This window comes from Camelus bactrianus, chromosome 3 (assembly GCF_048773025.1).
Source record: "Camelus bactrianus isolate YW-2024 breed Bactrian camel chromosome 3, ASM4877302v1, whole genome shotgun sequence".
Classification (NCBI taxonomy): domain Eukaryota; kingdom Metazoa; phylum Chordata; class Mammalia; order Artiodactyla; family Camelidae; genus Camelus; species Camelus bactrianus.
This window is the reverse complement of record NC_133541.1, coordinates 65,817,722-65,839,724: the sequence shown is the minus strand read 5'-3', so window position 1 is coordinate 65,839,724 and position 22,003 is coordinate 65,817,722. Positions and strand designations below refer to the sequence as shown.

At 37.4% G+C, this 22,003-nt stretch overlaps 1 protein-coding gene across 16 annotated transcripts in view; it reads left to right on the top strand.

The window, feature by feature from the left end:
* Window positions 1–22,003, top strand: part of MCTP1 (multiple C2 and transmembrane domain containing 1) — a 483,190-nt gene that overhangs the window by 395,047 nt on the left and 66,140 nt on the right. For 14 of the 16 annotated variants that reach the window (XM_074360364.1, XM_074360366.1, XM_074360368.1 and 11 more), the window contains one exon: window positions 13,654–13,707. In XM_074360364.1, coding sequence (XP_074216465.1) covers window positions 13,654–13,707 — 54 coding nt within the window. Of the gene's footprint in view, window positions 1–13,653; window positions 13,708–17,688; window positions 17,786–22,003 lie in introns of all 16 variants that reach the window. The other 2 variants (XM_074360370.1, XM_074360369.1) reach the window with 1 other exon arrangement.

Sequence of the window (22,003 nt, the reverse complement as noted above, 5' to 3'; positions counted from 1 at the left end):
TTTTCAGAAGGTCATCAGCTTGCAAAAATGTGAGAAGGCCCATGAAAAGAACCAGACCTTTAGTTTTCCAACACACTCACAGACATAGAGAAGTAGGAACCAACAGCCAATCAGATGTCAGTAGAAAATTTCATCCCTTGTGACCCCTCTCAAAGCTGTTCAGTCACTTAGATGTGCCAATGAATCACTCACGGTACCAATCGGTGCACTATCCACTGATGACCGTCACCTCATCAGGCTCCGGACACACACCAACAGGATTTCCACATTCTTTCCACTCTTCTCGACTGCCTCACTCCCACTGCCACACTGCCATTCCCTCACTCTAAGTAGATGACCAAGGCCTTCGACTTTGCAGATTTTCCTCAAACTCCAGCCTCTGAAGCCCTCTGAATTTGTCTCCAATTTAGACTTGCCAGATTTAGCAAATAAAAATACAGATGGCCAGTGAAATTGGAATTTCAGATAAACAACAGGAGATATTTATCTAAAATAATATTCATTATTTATCTAAAATTCCAGTTTGGCTGGATGGCTTGCATTTTTCTGGCAACTTTCCCCCAAATTTCGTCTTGTCTTCTTACCTCAAGAGCTGTAGGAAGGTGATGGTTCTGAACTAAAATTCTGATTTTCTCCCTCTGCCACTGTCATCTTCCCAGGATACATTTGAGCATGGCATAGAAGATTCCTCATGAGCAGGCCTGGCTCCAACCCTAGCTTCAGCTTCATCTCCCCTGTATTCTGGCAGGATTGTTTGTGGTTTTGTTTGTTTTTGAGTACAGAATGTTTAACGAGCAAAAGGCGAAGGCAGTGGGCAGAAGGGGAGAGACATAGAAATGAACCAGACAGTGTCCTTGCTCTTTGGTCGGGTCTTTCACCCAGAGAGCAGCCATTCACCACTTGAATGTGCAGAAGAACAAGGCTCAGAGAGCTTATGCCACTTACAAAGGCTCACACAGCACAGTGGACTGGAACCCAGTTCCAGCTGGCTCCCAGGCCTGTGTTCTCTTCCTCTCCTCCAGTGTACCCATCGCACAGGCCCAGGGAGGGTAGGAACCTGGTCCGCATAACACAATATGCAGTGAAGAAAGGAAGGATGCTTCTCCCTTTGTGTAGGTGGGGAACCTGAAGCCTAGGATAAGGCAGTGACCTCTGCCCAGGAGGTAGTTCATGTGGGACAGATGAGGTGGCCCAGGGAAGGGCAGCACAGGCTAGATCTTGAGTTTAAGGAGGTGCACGTGCTGCACCTGGGAGCCCCATGGGTATCGGAATAGATGTGCGGGGGGCCGGCCTGGTGTGATGTGTGGCACTGTGAGCTATACCCTCCCCCCAGTAATAGGTAATTTTATATTCAACAACATATCTAGAAATTTCCGGGAAATTATCAGAAAACCACGATTTTTAAAGACTACATAGTTTTCACAATATGAATGCTTTCTTTTTTCTCAATTAAACACTTATTTTAGAAATGTTAGTTTCCAATGTTTTTGCCATCTCAAAGAATGCTGTAAAGAAAAATCTTAAACAAGGCTTCAAGCTGGTCTCTGGTGATGTCCTTTAACAAAGTCCTTACAAGAGAATTTCTGGGTCAGAGTGTATGCATTTTGAATATTTTCAGTAATTAATACTAATTTGCCACCAATTAATGTTTTAATATTTTATATATATAATATTATATATATACATGCCTGAGTAACCACCAATTACCTTTATCATTTCCCCTGGAGAGCTGTCTCTGACTTACCGCTCATTCTCGCCACCCCCCACCGCCCACCAACTCATCCTTACCATCACACACTCTAAGAGATTAAGTGGACCCACCACTCTGAGTCCCATATCCCTCTCACTGTTTTATAATACAAAGCTTACTGTGGGAGGTGGGGGGTGCTTCTTCACCAGCCCCAGATTATTTTAACTATATCTTCCATTTGTATTTAATCCCAGCACAGATCAAGATGTCTCAGACATAACAGCACAATAGTTGCTCAAAAAATGTTTGATGAATGAATACTAATTATTTTAGTCCAGTCTTTTTTCCCACATCAAAAATTGTCTCATTTTCATGCATAATTTTAATTCAACAGAAGTGTATTGAACATTTGCAGGCCCTGAGCTAGCTGTTGTTCAAGGATGATTTAAGACCTGTTCTCAGGAAATCAACTATGCTTCGATTTGAAAAAGAGAGAGGGGAAAAAATAAAGGGACCTGGTCCTCACCTGTAACAGTCTGTGGTCTAGTGAGGGTAACAAACAACTAAATCGAATACATGAATGTAATAGGTGCAGTGATCGGGGACTGTATATGATATGCAGAGTGTGCAGCCAAAAGACCGTCCCAGACGTATGTGCATGTGCTGAATACACATAAAGAAAAGCGGCCTACCAGTCTGCGGCCGCAGCTTTTCTTCCACCCTTCAGTTTATCCCTTTCACTCAGTGATTCCATGTTTGCCTTTAATACTTCAGTTTATTGTCTGTCTTTTTACTCTATTCTCAAACTGCAGCTAGACTTCAAATTGGAAAGCTAAAATTGCAGAATGGTAGAAGATGAGAATTACCTGTACGTGACATGTCAGTTCACATAGAGAAAGATGTAACGGAAAACACTTCTATTTTTAAAAATCAATTTACTAAAGATCCTCCTCTCTAGAAAGCAAACTTCTTGCTTTTAGATCTATTAGGACTCAGGAGAGATACTTAGAATTTAAAGTGAGTGGTAGTTGATGTAGAGGATACTTAGTTACTCTCATACTGTAGTCCCTCTCCATCTTCCTGAATCCCTCCCACCTTGCTCAAAGATGCATATGAGAATGTAACAGGCTAAAGAGATACTGTTCATTCCTAAAGAGAATTTTTGCCCTGAAACCCAGCTTTTTTTCCACCAAATGGGTCTTGGCAACCTCGAAGGAAACCCAAAGATCTCACCCCCACTTATGGGATTTCTTATTTGAGAATTTCTCTTATTTGAACCCCAGATGACTCCTGGGTCCCCAGGAACTCATTGGAGAACCAGTTTCCTAAACTCAAAAGTCTTCCATGGATCCAAAGAATTCACCATCTAAATGGTTCTCCAAAGTGTCCGGTCTAAGCATCTACCAACCAAATGGTTTTATTATTTCTTTTTGTTTTCCAAAGATCTGCCCACACAATTTTGTCATGTCTGCAATTGAATAGTGGGATTTAGGGGAGGAAAAAAAAGGATACCCACAGTTTTGGTCTCAGTTCTCAGGGCGAATTGTTTTCCCATCTATTTCTAGTGATGCCCTGTTTGTTCTTTCTGAATGGTTTTGCACACTCCTCTTGGTAGGTAGGTAAAACTCCTTGACACATTATGGTGAGGGAGATAGAATGTAGGGCCAACAGAAGCACCTTCTGGCTGACTCATGAGCCCGTGACTAGTTTGCATCATGGCCTGTATGGTGCGTGGTGTTGGCAGGTTTCATATGATATTTGTGGAAACTTATTTTTTTTAATTGAGGTATAGTCAGTTTACAATGTTGTCAGTTTCTGGTGTACAGCAAAATGCTTCAGTCATACATGAATATACATATATTTATTTTCATATTTTTTAACTGTAAGCTACTACAAGATATTGAATATATTTCCCTGTGCTATACAGTATAAACTTGTTTATCTATTTTATATATACCAGTCAGTATCTGCAAATCTCGAACTCTCAGTTTATCCCTTCCCACCTCCCTCCGCCCTGGCACCACAAGTCTGTATTCTATGTCCAAGACTGTTTCTGTTTTATATATAAATTCATTTGTCTTTTTTTTTTTTTTTTTAGATTCAACATGTGAGTGATATCATATGGTATTTTTCTTTCTCTTTCTGGTTTACTTCACTTAGAGTGACATTCTCCAGGGCCATCCATGTTGCTGCAAATGGCCTTATTTTATTTTTTATGGCCAAGTAGTATTCCATTGTATAAATATATAACCACTTCTTTATCCAGTCATCTGTTGATGGGCATTTAGGTTGTTTCCATGTCTTGGCTATCGTAAATAGTGCTGCTATGAACACTGGGGTGCAGGTATCTTTTTGGATATGGGCCCAGGAATGGGATTGCTGGGTCATATGATAAGTCTATTTTTAGTCTTTTGAGGAATCTCCATACTGTTTTCCACAGTGGCTGTACCAAACTGCATTCCCACCAACAGTGTAGGAGGGTTCCCTTTTCTTTGTGGTGACTTATTGTCCCTAGTTCTGAAAGGTGACGAGATTGTAAGACTTCGATTAGCAAACTGAAAGTGAAAAAGAAGTGATACGTCTTTATCTGCTTGTAGAAAAGTTTTATCAGTCAGAACTATTATTAGGAGCCCAATAACCCTGAGAGTTTTGTATTCTTGTTTTTTTTAGTGTTGTATGAGATAAATTTACTAAGAACATACAACTTTTAAGCTTTCTACGCACAGAACTGGAGTAGTACGTGCAGGTAACACAACTAAAATACACTTTAAAAGGAATTTTCTGTCATTTGTTACTGAATTTATTTCATCATTCAAGAAAAATAGAAAAACCATGATACCATAGCACTTATTTTAAAAAATAATTGAATATTCTGGTAGCATGCTTACATGAGAGACAGTTCACCTAAGCAAAGTTTCTGGATGAGTTACACTCCCATGGGCAATGGCAACATCTTAAAAACTAAGGTTGCCACTACTGCTTTACAGTTGCCACAGGTTAAGAGCCCAAACTTTGAAATTACAAAGACCTGGGATTAAATTTCAGACCTTCCACTTGTTAGCTCTATGAATTTATTCATTTCCCTAGGTAAAATTCAATTGCTCCAGTTTCCTCACCAGCAAAATGGGGATAGTATCTATATTTATTGGAGTATTGTGAGGATTGAAGACACGACACACTGTGTTAAGCATAGACTGAGTGCTTAGTAAGTGATTGTTAGACACCTGACCATGTATGAAAGAGGACAAGCCAGTGTGGGTATAATGTGTGTTTAAACGTAGTGGAAATAACCACCTCTCTTGAAGAGTTCCCTTTGCAAGACCTATTGAAGGGAATGGTTTTCCATGATCATTAGTCCTTCTTGGTTTGAACTTATAGACAAAGATAAGGGCATTGCCGCAGAAAGATTTCCTGTGTCTGTAAGCCCTCTGCTATGTATATGGAACTCCCACAAAAATGAGAACTATATTTTTATCAACAGAAGAAGAAATTTGAACAATCCTCGACAAAAGGCCTAAAGCCTTTTGAAAACTGAACTGAGAAATACCAAAAATGTGTGCAATTTTACAGATCCAATCCATAGATACTTAGAAGAAACATTTTTCTTGGTTATTATAATACAAATCTCCACCACGCACAGCACATAAAGACAAAGACCAGCAGCCCGTGAGCAAAGAACAGGGCATTTCCCTGAAACGTCATTGAGTCGAAAAGCAAAATACTCTCTCCTAATAGCCTCACTCAGGATGTCAACTAAGAGAAGGAGAAAGGTAAACGTACACTAGCATACCAGGCCTGGGCACAGGGACTAATTTTAATAAATCAGAAAAGAACATGAAAATGTCAACTTAATCAAGCATTTAAATTTTATTAATCAAGCCTAATTTTTATGAGTGCAAATAACCACTGAAGCTGGACAAATTTGTTCTCAATTGCATCAGAAACATAATTTTAATATTTAATGGACTGATGAATTTAAATGGAGAATTATCTTTATGAAACATGCTCTTCATAATTTGCCATTAAATGAGAAATAAAAAAAATCAACATAAATCTTACATAAAGGTTATTTAACTAAATGTTGGTACTATAAATATTACAAATACATTATGCACTAATTTAGCAATCACACAATACACTACATAAGGCTGAAATGATAAGTGGACCAGGCAGGCTTTTCCTGGAACATAGAGCTCTTGTGTTATATTGTGGGAAGCTCATGATAAAACGGTTACGGAGGTTTTGTGTGAGGTTTCGCGAACATTCTTTTCATTCAGGCTTTTGTGCCCCAGTTCACCATTCACCACAGACATTCTTTCCAGTTCCAATGTAGGTCTAAACCCACGTGGGCTGTCTTTTGTGAGGTGATTATTCTTTACAAAAAAGATTTTAAAATGTTATAGCATTATTATTTATAGAAAAGAGATGAAAGGAAAAAGCTGAAGTTATTCTGACTGCATGATTTTTTTAACATTCAAAATATGCCCCGTTTTTAAAGTCAGGGTTTCTGACATAATGTTCTCAGACCTCAGAATATTCTAGGCACAAGAAACAAAGAAAGAAAAATCAAATTAGCATCAGAATATTTTTCTCTTTAAATGTCCACCTATTCCCCTCACTCCCTTTCCTACTCCCAATACATTGCTTAAAATAGGCAGTAGCTGTGAATTTTTGTAAAAAAAAGTAGATCAGACCTAACAGAGCAGGACGGTTCAAAAGTTTGCTAAGATTAACCTCCAAATAAATGATTTTTTGTTTTGTTTTGTTTTCAAATTCTGTTGTTTAAAGTTATCTCATCTTCCCAAAGTGTACCATTTACCTATATTACATCTGCTAAACTATACATTTATATGAAAAGAACTTGCCTGTTACAGCTTTAATGCTCCCACACATAGCTGATAGGGTTAGAACAAAGTACATTTCTGAGAAGACTGGAGAAGATTGGAGGTCATGGTTTGCTCACAGAGGTCATAGCAGCCCCATCTTCCTGCTTTGCAGAAGATATTTTGAATAGATTGTGTGGGCTCTTTATTAGACACTTAAAAACAAAAATTCCTCAAGTTGTTTTTAAAACCTGAAACATTGAAAATTGTGGCTTTTTTGTTGCAAATGTGTGGTTCTGGAATGGACTCTTGGTTTTATAGAGAGACTTAAGCACATAATTTTCTTTATTATTTGAAATCTATTTATTATTAATGAACAGAAATGTTTTCCTTTGAAAATATTACATTTTATAAAAGATTAGTGGTAAGTCTAGCTATGTTTTCATTTCATTTGCAAAACACATTAAACATTTTAATTTTTTTGGCCTTTTGTATAATTTTTAACCTGAAAAATATTATTGTTTCAAGAAAGCATTTTTATTTGAAAAGCACATGCAGATTAATCGTTGACCTATTTTTCCCTACTCAATCAAATTAATATGCAGTATCCCAAAGACACAAGATTAGAATTTTCCCTGCAAGCAAAAATACAATACATTGTGAAGCCTTTAGATGGAGACATAGTTCAAATAAACACTAGAATTCTGTTCACAGTGCTTTGTGTAAGCATAAGAATGAGCATTTATGAATACTGAAAAGGAGATATGAAAAGAAATTCATTTAAGATGCTTCTACTGATTGTAGAATTTATATTGTATTTAGCCTTTCTTAATGGAAGGGTTTTTCTGCATATTAAGCTGACACTTAAAAAATAAGAGGTTACATACTCTTGGCCAGTAAAGTAAATTTACTGTCCTTGCACCTTACAGCGAAGCATATTATACTGCAAATAAGAGTGCCGCTGTTGGTGATGCAGAATACAGGCTGTATGTAATCAGCGGCATGCATCAAAAGTCATCTGATAGCCACATTAACGCCACATTTCCTATTAAGAATCAGACTAAATTACAACATGGCACTTCCCAGAATGAGCCAAGGAAATGCATTCTGCAAGAAGAAATAATTGTATTTTAGTGTCTCTGTAAAAATCAGGAAGTCTTTTAGCAGTAAGTAATAATGCTTTTCTTTTGAGTCTGCCTTCTTTTGTATTGCAATATATTCAGCCTCGCTGGCAAGCCTATCACACTAATTATTATTACATCTAGTGGTTCAGTTATCTTGATGACTACAGTAGCTGAAATACTCCAAGGTCAAATTCTTAATAGCGTGAATCAAACTAAGCAGCCATCATCCATGCAGTTGCCTTTGAGATAGACTAGATGAAACAGTATATCCCAGACCTGTTTATGGGTTTTATTATTCTTTCAAAGGTGGAGTAAATTATACGTATGGTTTAATGGCACTATTCATTTTGCAAAAGTTCCTTCTCAAAAATCTTGAGAGGTGCAGGTGTCCTGTTGTGAAAATGTCAGCACAGCTGTACCTATAATGATCTTATTGATCACAGAAGTCTGCAGCCCGACCTCCAGTGCTTCCAAGTGATCCAAAGTGACCTGAGTGGTTATGTGCATCTTCTCAAATCATAGGCCTTCAATAATTTCATATGATACTTGCACATGTAATACATCCATTGGCTCACAACTGCATGTTCTGCTTGGTTTATGCACACACAAAATAGTGCAAATGAACTCCAGACCATGTTGAGGAAAGCTGCTCTCCCCAAATCCCTCCATATCTCCAGGGTGGAAATAAGCATTTAGTTTGTAATGTATCCAAATATAAGCATCTGTACACATTTGGATGTTCTGTGAATATGAAATTAAATATGAAACTTCTTTCTTTTGTGACAATTTTCTTTCTTTAATTTTTTAACATCGCTGTTGCACATCTGGACAGCAGTGATTTCTTCTTTAATTTAAATGCGTTGCTTTTTTACAGACCGTTTTGAGTAAGGCAATTTGAATTGTGCAACTATTCATTCTGAACATAGCAAAACATCCATTTAATTCAAAGATAATTTCTGAGGGAAAAAAAGTAAACATACAAAAGAAACTGGTTTGTGTTTTGACTTTTTCAGGGTTTTTGGCTTTATGGTACTCAATACTTATCTTACAAAGGTAGCATAACCAAGATTCTTTCAGTTCCTTTTTGGTTAAAGAGATAGAAATAAGTGGAAGATTTTAGCCCCGGGAATATCATAATACAAAGTGTTTCATTTTAAAGCTAAAATGACAAAAAGGGGGTTAAAAATTTCATGAATAATTTCATAATTTCATGAAACTTTTAACCCCCTTTTTGTCATTTTAGCTTTAAAACATGCACCCTAAGTTGATATTAAAAAGCAATACTTAGCATCCACTGTCCCATGATGATTTTAATAATGAAGTTGACTTGAATCCACTTTTCCTCATCCTTTCACTCTTTTGGTCTTTCTTTTCTGCATCCTTCTAGTCCCCTCCCTTATATATCCTTGCCTAGTGGAGTAATTCTAAACATGTTGCCATATTTTCAGGCAAATGACCAACATCATTTTTAACATTTTGGCCAAATGAAATTTTATTTCCTTTCAAAACAAAGTATTTAGTTGAGTTGAATTGTAATTAAAAGTCATCATATTAATAGAGCATCTATACAACTGCATAAAATGTAACGATTCTGCAGATACATTTTGGCTCCATTTTGAAAATGGAGCTTTAAAATACACAGCCACCTATTGTATTTTATATGTTAATGACAAATGTTCAGCAAATATGGAACATGAAAAAAGAAATATTACACTTTTTAAAATAATGCTACCTGCTTATTATTTGGCTGTAATGTAGCTGGCATGCTGCATTTGAGGCTGTCTACGTGTGTTTTTTTAAATGTCATCTTTATTAGTATTACATTCAAGAAATAGTACTAAGAATCAGTTTCTTTCAAGACCTTCCTCCAGTGTGTGGCATATAAGTCTGTGACGAGCGACATTACAGAAGGTCATGTCACTTTTAACTGCTTGCATTACATCTTTCTGATTTCCCTGGTGCCCTTCCTTTGTTTGATTAATACTACTTGCTTTCAAGCAAGGTATCAGAAAGCATAATTTGGAAAAAGAATTCCAGAGCCAATCTAAGATATTCCCCTAAAGAAAAAAGGGGGGAAAAGCCAACTTTGTAAAAATACATCTTTTCTAACACATGCATTTTTTCATCACTCTTCATTTTTTTTTTCCTCAAGGAAATCCTATAGATTTATGAAATTATTGCTGACAAATGTTTGGGCAACTGGACTTTGTATACTTGAAAACAAAACTATGTAGCCTTTATGTGGTTTTATTTGAAGAGGAAAGAGCTGGAATTTGAGACTGGATTCCTTTCTTTTATTTGTTTTCCTTAGTTAAGTGTTAAACTCCAGCACTCTTTTTCTAAATAGTAGGTGTTACTTGAGTTCTCTGGGAAAGGTTGCAATTTTGTATAGTCATTAAATGTACTTCAGTGATACATACATACAGTTTGTTTTTAAAAGCTCAGTTTGCAATATCTATACTCATTGCATTTGGCCAGGGCTCATGTCTTACGGCTTCTGAGACACTCTTCCTTTTATTTGCCATCCATTTCATTGCACCATTTTTAAAACCTGAAAATTAGTTGTGAAACTGTTATCATTTTAATTAGGAATCTTTATCCACGCCTCTACCTTGCTCCTTTATGTATTTCTCAGTGTCAGTGAAACATGAATCAGAATTGTGTATGCCTTTCATAACACTGAGTATTTTGTCCAGGAAAAAACTATAGCATTTAATTTCTAAAAATTAAAGTTTAAAATATTTTAAATGCAAGTCATTTTTTATTTTCATTAATCACTCACAGTTTTGAGTCCTTACTTTGACACAGGCCCTGGGCTGAGCTCTTTAAATACACTCTCTTTGGATCCCTAATCAACACTGTGGGACAGGTGCTATTATTGTCTCCATTTTCCAAGGGACCTTAAACTTCACCTGAGCAAAACTTAATCGTGGGATGCATTCTGGAGGAGCTTAAAGGCATCAGTAGGAAACCGTCTGAATTATAAATCCTCCCTTGTAGATGTTTATGATGTAACATTAAAAAGGCACTGGAGGAGGGGAAAAGCCCTCACTCGGGTGCTAAAACACAACACAAAGGCCTCTCGCTAACGCAACACTTTTCTGCCAAATGTAAAAGCAAATGGTTGTGTTGGGTGGTTCTTCCCGCACATTTGTGGAGCAATTGTGCATAGCCAATTACCCACTTGTGCAGGGTGGGAACAGTTTAGGTTTTGCAAATGAAGAGCTTGATTCTGGAGGCCTCTTTGAGCTATTCTTGAACATAAGATCTTCGGCTGATTTGTGAAATGTGTAAAATAAGCTATTGGTTTGTTTTATGGTTCAGTAATATTTTGAACTTACGAAAATTAACTTGGAAATTAACTTTTGAAAATTAACTTTCTATTGCCAGGCAAATCTTTGAAAGCATTTTGAATATTTGCTTTTATTTATCTGCATCATTGATTAAGTATAAGTTTTTCTGGGTGAGCTAGTTCACTTCTGTGAGATAAATAATAGGCCCTCTACCAAAAGGTGTATCTGAAGATAGGAAGAATAAATCACGTATTCCTCTGTTCACTCTCTCAACAAAACTTCTTGAACACCTATTATGTACCTTACAACTGCTAGGCACAATCCAGTACCACTCAGCCTTCCTTGCACCTGCACGATGATGGTACGTACTGAAGAGGGAGGCATATAATCCGTTCTTAATAGCCAGCTAAAATATTGTTTGACTTTATGTACAGGAATAAAATTATAATAATTTCATTTTCCACATTTGCTATGTGATTCTGCATAATTTTAGGGAAAAAAATCACTTAATCTAAGACATATGAAATCATCATGTTGTATGGCTCAATAGGTATAATTTTTATTTTTTAAAAATAGGTAATAATGACCAACCTTTGAAAAATTACTTAATATAAATCTAAAATTGTAAACATCATTTTATTAGAGATACAAAATTATAATCATTTTAAAAAATCATGTGAGGTCAATTCTTTGTTCGCCTGTTTTTCTTTTCCATTTTTTCCCTTTTTCATTTTGTTTTGTTTTGTTTTTGGTTTAGAGCTGGGCAGGCTTTGAGAGCTGGCTCTCTGCTATCCCACAGTCTGGGTTTGAGTTCTAGTTTAGTTACTTGCTGTGTTAGGTGAATGTTTTTTATGTCACACAATGTACTGAAATATTGTGACTGCTTTTCCTCTTTAAACCCCCATCACAAAGAGCCCAATTTGGAACAGCCTGGCCTCAGTTATACATTGTCACTATTGTTGTCCATATAATACGGGTGCTTCAAAATTTCAGGAAATTAAAAGTCAACATGAAAGACTATCTGATAGCCCCCATTTAAATTCTGTTGGATTATAAGCCTCTTGAGGGCTGACATGACTACAGATGAAGTATCTCTGTGTTGCCCATCTTTATATTCTCACAGTCCTTCCCACTGTGTGCCTTGACAAGGGTGTTGGTCATAAATGCTCATGGAGTGGCTGAATATAGTTAGAATGTCAAGAGTCCTCCTTTCTTGCTGCGACTGGATTACTTTATATGCCCCCAAAATAAATGTAAACTCTCACTTGATATTGGAAACAGTGCATTGTGCCACTGTGGTTCTTTGGCAATGCTGAATGTCTGAAAGACCACAAGATGCTACCATTTAATAGAATATTTAAAGTGTGACATTAAATTAAGAAAAATCTTCCAGGTTGTCAGTTGCTTTTAGTTATATATCAGTTCATGAGAACTAGAGGTTTGTGTTTGGGCTATTTTTTTAAAATCAATTAATGCTTTTAGAATAGTTGAGAAAAATTCTTAGAATAACTGGGAGTCCTGATGTGTTGATTTGGTTATGTAACTCTTTGTATAAGTCTTAGGTATGAAAGTTTTGTTTCATAGCATATTTCTGTCTCTGTCATAAAGCCACGTGGAAGAAGGGGTAGCTATCTCTGTATTCTAAAGGTATGAGCTTTAGGGGAAAGGTTTAGAAATATTTGATAACCACGATGCTATTGAGTATATTCAGAGATAAAGATACTGGAAACAAAGATAAAAAGCACCACAAGAATTAGAAATTGTATCAAGTGGCAGAAATACTATCATAAGTTGGCATTTACCTGAATAACAACTCCCCTCAAAGTTTAAAAAATTTTTGGTTTTCCATTTAGTGTATATGTATATAAAAACATAATAAAACACCAGAAACAGGGTGAAGTCTCATTTATAATGCCTGTGGGTATATATTGATTCAGGCAAGGGGAAATTATTTGACAAATCCAAAATCACTTGTCCATTTCTGCTGAAGTAGGTAAACCAGGAGGTAAAAAAATACGTGCATGTGTTATCTACCTACATGGGTTAGTTACACATATTACACACAGTTGATTGTTGAATATATTTCTAATTTTCTTTCAATAATGTCCATTCTCGTAATGTAATTCATGCATAAAAATCACAGAAAATTAAAATAGAGTTTCAGGTAGTCCACAAAATCCACAAGTAATTTAGAGATACTCAAGAGTTGACATTTATATATCAGAATTAAAACTGGAGCTGTGAAAGATATTGTTAGTTTTATGCCATAGATCACCAGCATGAAACAATGAACAGACATAGTTTTTTATCTCAGGGTTGGGTGACAAGTAAATTAGAAATAGCAGAGCTGTTTTCTGCTTAGTTATCTAGTTCCAAACTTAAAAGTGCCTAATTAATATAGACAGTGGAGTAGGTCAGAAAGAAATCTCCTGATTTAAAGCATCCTTCAAATTAATGTTAGTTTACCTTATGCGTATTTCATATTCTTTAAGTTGTCACAGAACATTTCACACTAATAGGGTTCCCCTGACTGGGATTTGGTTCCCTGGTGTTAATCAATTAAAGGCATAGCATTTTCCTAATCCCTATCTCTAGATCAAATATTTCCTCTCAGTGCATCTGTTTCAAATGTTAATAAAGTTTTCATTGCCAAAAGGTTCAAAATGACAGAACAAAATTCTCTCCTTTAAGAGCACGAAAACGACTTCTGTTTCTGTCTGCAGGTAGTGGAGGACATGCTAGAGGACGAGGAAGAAGAAGATGACAAAGATGACAAGGTAATTATCTTTCCCAGCACTTGGGTACCTGGGGATGGGGAAATGTAGACATGACACTGTTTTCACAGACAGTTAAAAAAGGAGTTGAAGTGTTTGAGTCCAGAAAATTGGACAGTGCTGTTTATCATCCTAACAATGCCACTGCATGTTGCAAAGAGGGAGAGAGGGCTATAAATCGTCTTCGCTTTTGTCCAGAGCTGGGTCAAATATTTTTCTGCCAGGAACAAAAAAAAATAATTCAGCTTGTCTGGAACTTGATAGCTCTTGTGAAGATAACGGCAGTGACAACTGTATTTGAAGGGCAAAAATTTGTCCTATCATGATTATTACAAATCAGGCTACACTTTGGGGGAAGAGAGAAGTGAAAAAACGGCAGCCTGCATGAGCTGAACATGGATATTGTCACCCGCAATTTTCCAAGAATTGCTCAGCAAAAGAACACATGTGCGGAGGGTTCTGGAGGGCATTTAAATAATCACCTAGACTTGGTATGGTCCTGTGGCTCCTTGGTCAGGAAAGTCTGCTCAGAGAGGCTCGTATTTCGATTGCTGGTTGGCTCCGAGATGGTGCCCACAGTACACAACAGCTAGTTTCTGAGACTACTTGGATTGGTTGTCCCCTGGGGAGAGGGGATCACTGGAGGGAGGAATCAGAATGACCTTGCATCACTGCGGCAGTGACTGGGGTCAGAAGAATAGCTTTCTATCTCAAGGAGGTTAGTGAGGCTGGTTTGTCATCATCTTCGGGCATTTATTGTTTCTTGTATATACACACACACACACACACATACACACACACATATATATATTTTGAAGTGCAGTTTACAATGTTGTGTCAGTTTCTGGTGTATAGGACAATACTTCAGTCATACATGAACATATATATATTCATTTTCATATTCTTTTTCACTGTAAGTTACTACAAGATATTGAATATAGTTCCCTGTGCTATATAGTATAAGCTTGTTGTTTATCTACTTTATATGTATTAGTTTGTATCTGCAAATCTTGAACTCCCAATTTATCCCTTATCTCTTGGCATTTCTAGACGTAAAATCTTAAAGTCTTAAGGTGAGATTGGGAAGGAAGAGTGAGACTATCATTCATTATTTCCACGTTGTTCAGCGTATAAAACCAGATTCTGACCTTATAGAATCTGTCTGACTTCCGTTATAGTAAACCGCTGAAATCTTCTGAAGAAAAGAGAAAAACAGCTATATCTTAATTTATGCCCTTGACCTTTGATTCCAGTAGAGGTGTACACTTATATCCTAGTGTAAGAATTTGTGTGCTGGAAGTTAAGCATTGGAAATGTCAAACAAAAGAAAACAAAACAACCTCACAGTGATTAGTTAACCTCCCAAATGAGTTTTTTCCTAACTAATATTCAGTGCTAGAAGGAAAATAGAAATACATGCACACACACACACACTTTCTCCCTTCTGCTAGTTCAAACATTTTTAAACTGATAGAGCTTTTATGTGGAATTTTTCTTCTGAACAGCATTTAGTCATTAGCAACATCATCAAACATAAACTAACAAAATCTCCTTCCTGCAAAAATACATATGTGTTTGTTTTTAATGTTGAATAACAAGGGCATACACTTCTGGCAATAAATGATATGATTTATTGTTAAGGTCAGTTGTAGAGCTGTAGAGAACTGATATTTTAACTCAACATGCCAGCTCTGAATCATCATTTCTTTGCTGATGAACACGGAGCTGCCATCCATTTATGGCCATTTTCCCTTGCTTGTTGCTGCTTTATTATTAAAGCCACCATAAAGAGCCATTCCACCAGCAGGCGTTTCCCCAGAAATGTTAAAAAATGGAAACTCTTAGTGAAGTCTAGTACTTCAGTGCCCCTGCTTGACGTCAGCCTGTATTTTTTTAGCTAGTTGGTTGTTACTCTATACCACTTATCTTCCCTTCTGGTCATTTTTAATAGAGAAGATGTTAGGAGTGGGAAACCAACAGCACGGCTGGTTAACCAGCTCACCAAAACATAGATGTCAGGTAGATCATGCCAGAGTGGAAACAATCCCACATCTCTGGAGCGGCATCTATTGGGATCCACAGTTTGGTTGCCTGAAATTGACACCCTAGTTCAAATACATTTTCAGGTCTAGTTACCAAAGTTGATCGAAGGCGAGTGCTTAAATTACTGTGTGAATTCAACTGTATTTTTCTGTACAGAATGGTGACAAACAGTGTGTTTTACATATGAAAAGATTGTAAGCTGATTTTCATTAATCCACCCCTTTATTTGAGTGATTTAGAAGGTTTTTCTTTCTTTCACTCATAATGCAATTGAGAATATAAAAATCATATCTGAACAAAAAGAAAATCTCCAGTGGAATAATTTACAATAGACTTTTAGGGACTTGCATAGTAGAGGGAAGAATCTTAACATGGACTCTAGCAATATTAAAAGTTTTTACTACAATAAATGGAAATATGAAAGGATCCTTCAAGTTTCCATTTATTGGCGTCTGTCTCGTGACTGGCTCTCACAGTGGTGAATGTTCTAAGTCTTGGCTATCAGTGTGTCTGAGTAGGAGAAGGGTAATTTCCTACTTTAAAAAATTCATTGGTTCCTCTATTTAAAGTTTGTGTAGAGAGTCATGCATAATGGAATTTCATGAGAAAACAAATGTGTTTTTTGCCAGACGAGCAGGTAGTGACCTCTAGCTCTCATTATTTCTCTGTTTTCTCATATGGTATAATAGTGAGGTCAGGTCAGTGGGTCCTCTTATAGGATAAAAGTAAAAAAGATTAATAAATGTGCCAAAGCCTCACTTTAATTGAACCTGAAGCATATGTTGCAAGTATGTAAAATATGTCCCAGATGTTTCACCAGAGCCAGTGTCTTGGCTTTCCCTGATTACCACAAGGCAGCTATTAGTCCTGTAACCTTTGGACTTGGGGGTAAATGGGGTATTACGTGGCACAGAATGAAAGCACCTGTTTTCCATTCAGCAAAGACCCCTGGCAGGCTTTGCCTAAGCCTATCCATATGTTTTCACTTAGCAGATTGTTGGGCGATTATGAAAAGTGTCTTTCTTTAGAGCCAGCATTGATATTAGTCACTCACAATGAAAGGACAAGTCATTGGCTACCTGACAAGGTCCGTGTGGGTAGAAACTGAAGTCCTTCACTTCTTTTGAGCTTGGAGTATTTTCTCTCAACATAATAATATAAATGGCGCAGACACAGGTAGAAGAAGTTGAAGCAAAGATGATAATTACTTAACATAATAGTTTTCTAATAGCTTTTCATTAGTGCTGACTTGAATACCTGGGCAGACTTTGGTTAAAGTTGATAAAAGCAAAGTTACGATTTACCTGGATCCCCAGATCTTGAAGTTTTTTCACATGGTGGACTTTTGAGTATTTTTTTTTTCCGTTAGTTCTTTACTAAAACAGCTGATCATTATTCATATGAGGGTTTGTGATCCTCAGACTTATCCTTCATTCTAGAATCCTTTGCCCACATTTGCTTAAATCTAAAATTAGGTGGCTTCTCTCTTATCCAATTCCATGGCTTCTACAAAGGCAGAGAATATGAGTGTTTTAAACGGTGCATCTTAGTTATGAATCATTGACTTGTTAAATACTTTCACTTATGTCTGTGTTATGTGGTAGCACTAGGTTAAGCTGCACTGGAGATGAAATTTGTCCTGAATTAAATGTTACAAAGACATTGTACTGCATTCTCCGTTCCCTTTGTTGTAAAGCATTCTTTCCGCCAGCAACCACAAAGTCATGGTTTGATCTGAATTTCTACCTGACAGCAAATCCTGCCTTTGTGGTTAATGGACTATCTTAGTAAATAAGACTTAGCTAAATTACCTAGGTGGAGCTATCAATAAACTACATAATAGTGTTTTTCACCATGTTATCTGTAATAATACAGTGGTCAGTCTGTATAATCTCAACAGCTAATTAATAAAGATCAACTTTTGTTTTGTGGCTTAAAAAGTTTAGGCATGCTTCTCACGGTGTGGCCTACCCCTGTAATCGAATTCAGCTGCAGTATCAGGAAGCCAGAGACAGGATTCAGGTTTTCCTAAGAAAAGGTATGAATCCAAATGTGTAGCATTCTAGCAATGTTTACTGATAAAAGATTTTAAAATGTTCAGACAGTGATGCTTACATTGTTTCTCCTTTTTCTTCAACCATTATGTCAAGGCTACTGTGTTTCAGCATAACTAGACACAGTGAATGAAATATCTGAGTTACTTTAAAATATACAGATTGTTTGCCTTAATTCTCAGAATCTGTGTTTTTCTGGTTTGATTCTCCAGCCCTTAATGTGTGTATAATACATCCAAGTTGAATATGTCTCTGTCTCTGATATTAACTGCAAGGGGGGATAAAAGGAGATAGCTCTGATAAGTGATAAAAGAGAAGATTTTAGTCTGACAAAATGGCATTTTCTAGTTATGTTCAATGAAATAACTGTTGAGTGGGGACACAGACCAAAGCTTTGGAGAAAGTCAGGGAAAGAGGAGACAAGAAAAAAAAATTATTTAAAAAAAAATTCCTAACTTATGTTTAACTGGAATACCATTGTACTAGTTTGTCAGTTTCCTATTGCTGCATAACAAATAGCCATCAAACCATACACATTTATTAGCTTTCAGTTCAGTAGGTCAGATGTCCAGGTGTAGCTCAGCTGGGTTCTCTGCTCAGTCTCACACTCAAGATACTGTCAGGCTGAGTTCTTGTCTAGAGGCTCTGCAAAAATCCACTTCCGAACTCATTTGTTGGTAGAATTCAGTTCCTAGTTGTTAGAGGACTGAAGCTCTTGTGTTCTTGTTGGCTTTTCACTCCTAGTGGCCACTTTCCACAGCCCCCTCCATCTTTATTTATATTTATATAAATATTTATAAATTTTTATTATCCATATTTATATCCATCAGTAGAGAATCTACCTTGTGTCGAGTCTCTCATACTTCAAATCTCTTTCTCCAGGAACAGCCTAGTCCATCATAGGGGTTCACCTGATTTGGTCAGGCCCACCAAAGATAATCTCTTTTTAAAGTCAACTCTGCCTTGTAGCATAATCTAGTCATAGGACTGACTATCCCATCATATTCCTAAATCTGTCTCACACAGAAGGGCAGGGGATTATACAGGACATATACACCAGGAGTTGGGAATCTTGGCAGCCATCTTAGAATTCTGTCAACTACAAACATCTAGACCCAGTTGTGCTCTAAAACAAAAATGGAATAGTCTTTCCTAGACCCTGACGTAACTATCCTTCACACATTAGGAAAGCCTGCCTGCTTAAGGGACACATGTCCCTTCAGAGATTATAGGAAACATCTCATACCAGAGGTATAAACTGAGATACATTTTGTAGTCATAGTACAGTATGTTCCACTTGCTTATTCTCTAATTCAGCTCTGGCAAATTAATCATATTCATCTCAGGCATGATCTTTAGTAGCACCATCAGGGAATGTACTATCCATCCCAACTAGGAGCGACTTACTTCTAAATTTCTACTTCTCACTGTTCTCTTGCACACTCAGCTCTTTCCCACCATGCCAACTAAGGGAGTATGTGGTGGACAGAATAACAGCCCCTCAGAGAGATCCCTGTCCTAATCCCTGGAGCCTGCGAATATGTTACAGTACATGGCAAAGAGGCACTAAAGTAGCAGATGGGATGAAGGTTGCTAATCAGCTAATTTTACAGTAGGGAGATTATCCTGGATTATCTGAGTTTGCCCAATTAAATGAGTGTCCTTAAAAGTGGAAGAGACCATCAGGGTGTGCAGCAGCTGGCAGCCTCTTGTGCAGCTGTGGCCAAAACCGATGCTTAGAACCTTCCCGGCAGGAAGGAAGAGCTGCTGGAACATCTGAATCACCTGAAGGTGGAGCTCTCCCAGCTGCGCATTGCCAAAGTGACTGGCAGCATGTGGTCCAAGCTCTCCAAGACTGGAGCTGTCAGCCAGTCCATCACCCTTGTTCTCACCATCATTAACCAGACTCAGAAAGAGAACCTCAGGAAGTTCTATAAGCCCCAGGATCTGCTGCCCAAGAAACCATGTACCCTGTACCGTAGGCTCAGCAAGCAGAATGTGAACCTAAAAACAATGAAAAAGCTGCTGAAGGCACAGCCATGGAGGACCCACTGTGGGAACACGCGGTCAAGGCCAGAGCGCTGGCTTTAATAAAACCCAAACTGACTTGGGGGTGGGATGGGAAAGTGAGCTGTTATTCTGGCTTCGAAGATGAAGGAAGGGGACCATAAGCCAAGAAATGCAGGCGACTTCTTCTAGAAGCTGGAAAGGTCCCTGGGACCTCCAGAAAGAAATGCAACCTTGCCCACGTCTTGATTTTAGCCCAGTGAGACCCACTTTCAGCTTCTGAACTGCAGAACAGTAAGATAAGTTTGTGTTGTTTATGGTTTATGGTTAATTTGTTACAGGAGCAACAGGCACTTAATACCGGTGCCTTCCAACTGCATATTCTGTACTTCTCAAAAAAAGACTTGCTTTTTAAAGTGCTAGATCCGAGTGCATTTTTCCTTAACTTAGTCCTACTCTTCTATGTAAGTATGGCTATACAGTCCTTCATTTAATACGGAAACTAAAAACAGTATCTAACAAAGCAAATATTTTTTATCCAAATTGCCTTAGTTTTTATTTCAGAAAAGCGTGTCTGAAATGCGAGTGGGTGAGTGCCGGTCTCTAATAGGTGACTTTCCTATTTAGGAGGCTGTGTTATTCTTTGGCAAGTGGCGCCCTGAGGCATGCTTGACTTACTTTTTCAAGAGAATTTCACCTCCTCACAACATTCATTCCATTCCTTAAAATGTTTCACTCTACAAAGCACCAGGGCAGAGGGCATTAGCCTTATTTAGGTCACAAACCCTTTCAGAATCTGATGCTGTCTTTCTCCCTAGAAGAAACCCCATAAACGCATACACAGGTAACTTTTTCATGCCTTTTTTTCACAGCGGAAATTGAATTATTTTACAGAGACTACAAAGTATCTTTCTAAAGTTATCTCAGTTGCTCTTAACCACATTTCTCTTGACATTAATGCCTATTTTCCTCAAACACCTGAGATAAATGCAAATTTTTCAAGTAAAAATAAAGTTTAATTCAGCTCAAAAATAAGCTCCTACAAGAAGGCTGATGTTTGGCTTTGATATTGAAATTATAGAGTGTTTTTTTTTTTTTTTGACGCAGCAATAGGCTTGTTATTTTTGACATCTGTTTGACTATGACTCTTCAGTTTCACGGCAATAAGTGTTTAAAATACTGACTTGGCAAAAGAAAACAGTAACAAGCAAAATGGGAGCTGCTGTCGCTTTATTAGACAAGGGTTAGGTATAGTGAGATTCCTAGAGTTCTCCAAAGTCCTTGTTGAGATCATCTTTTGAAAAGTCTGCATCATTAATGCTTTGTCATTTTTTTTAGAGAATTAAAGTATTCATGGTTGCATGTTAAGGACATTAGAAGCAGGATCAGCTTTCAAAGGATTATCTAATGATTCCAGCTATCTATGGATTTCTACATGTAAACAAATTGGCAATTTTGTCATTCCTTATTCCATTTTGCAGAAGCCCTTCTCCATCCCTGGAACATTTAGGTGAATGTCTGCCTACCCTGTGCCCTTCCAGAGTGGCAGTTGAGCTAAAAGAATTTAAATGCAGAGATTTACCTAGGTAATTTGGCAAGGATATCCTTCAAGTAAAGCAAACTATGAATGGACTCTTCCTTGTTGGGTTATTCTAATAGTTGAATTTCCTTTGCCTTAAAAAAGCAAAACTTTCATTTGAAGGTCAACCAAACATTGCAAGACAGGTCCTCTGGAAAGCTAGTTAACTTCTGTTTTGCAGCAATGAATTTACTCTTCTACTCCCATTTCTTGACAAAACCTCTTGAAATAGCAGTGTGTCAGCCCTGGCTCTCAGGAGGTTGACAGCGTTCATAGAAATAGACACAATTTTTTCACGATCACTGGCAGAGTCGTTGACACCGGCTGACACCACTGCATGTTGAGATGAGGAGCACGTTTCTTCACCAAAGCAGCAGAACCAGATGTGATGCCAAGCATCACAGATGCTCCATCTGAGCCCAGAGTGCCAAGATTTTTATTCTGCTTGAAAGTTTGTTTGGCAAAGAAATTCTTCATCATGTTAAAGACGTTGACTCTGCAGGTTCTAAAAGGAGTTCATGAAATAGAAATTCTTCCTCGGTTGTGAGAACTTGCCAACAGGAGTTGGCTATGCAAATAGAGGTATCTATTTTCATTAAGTTACACTCAAAAGGGA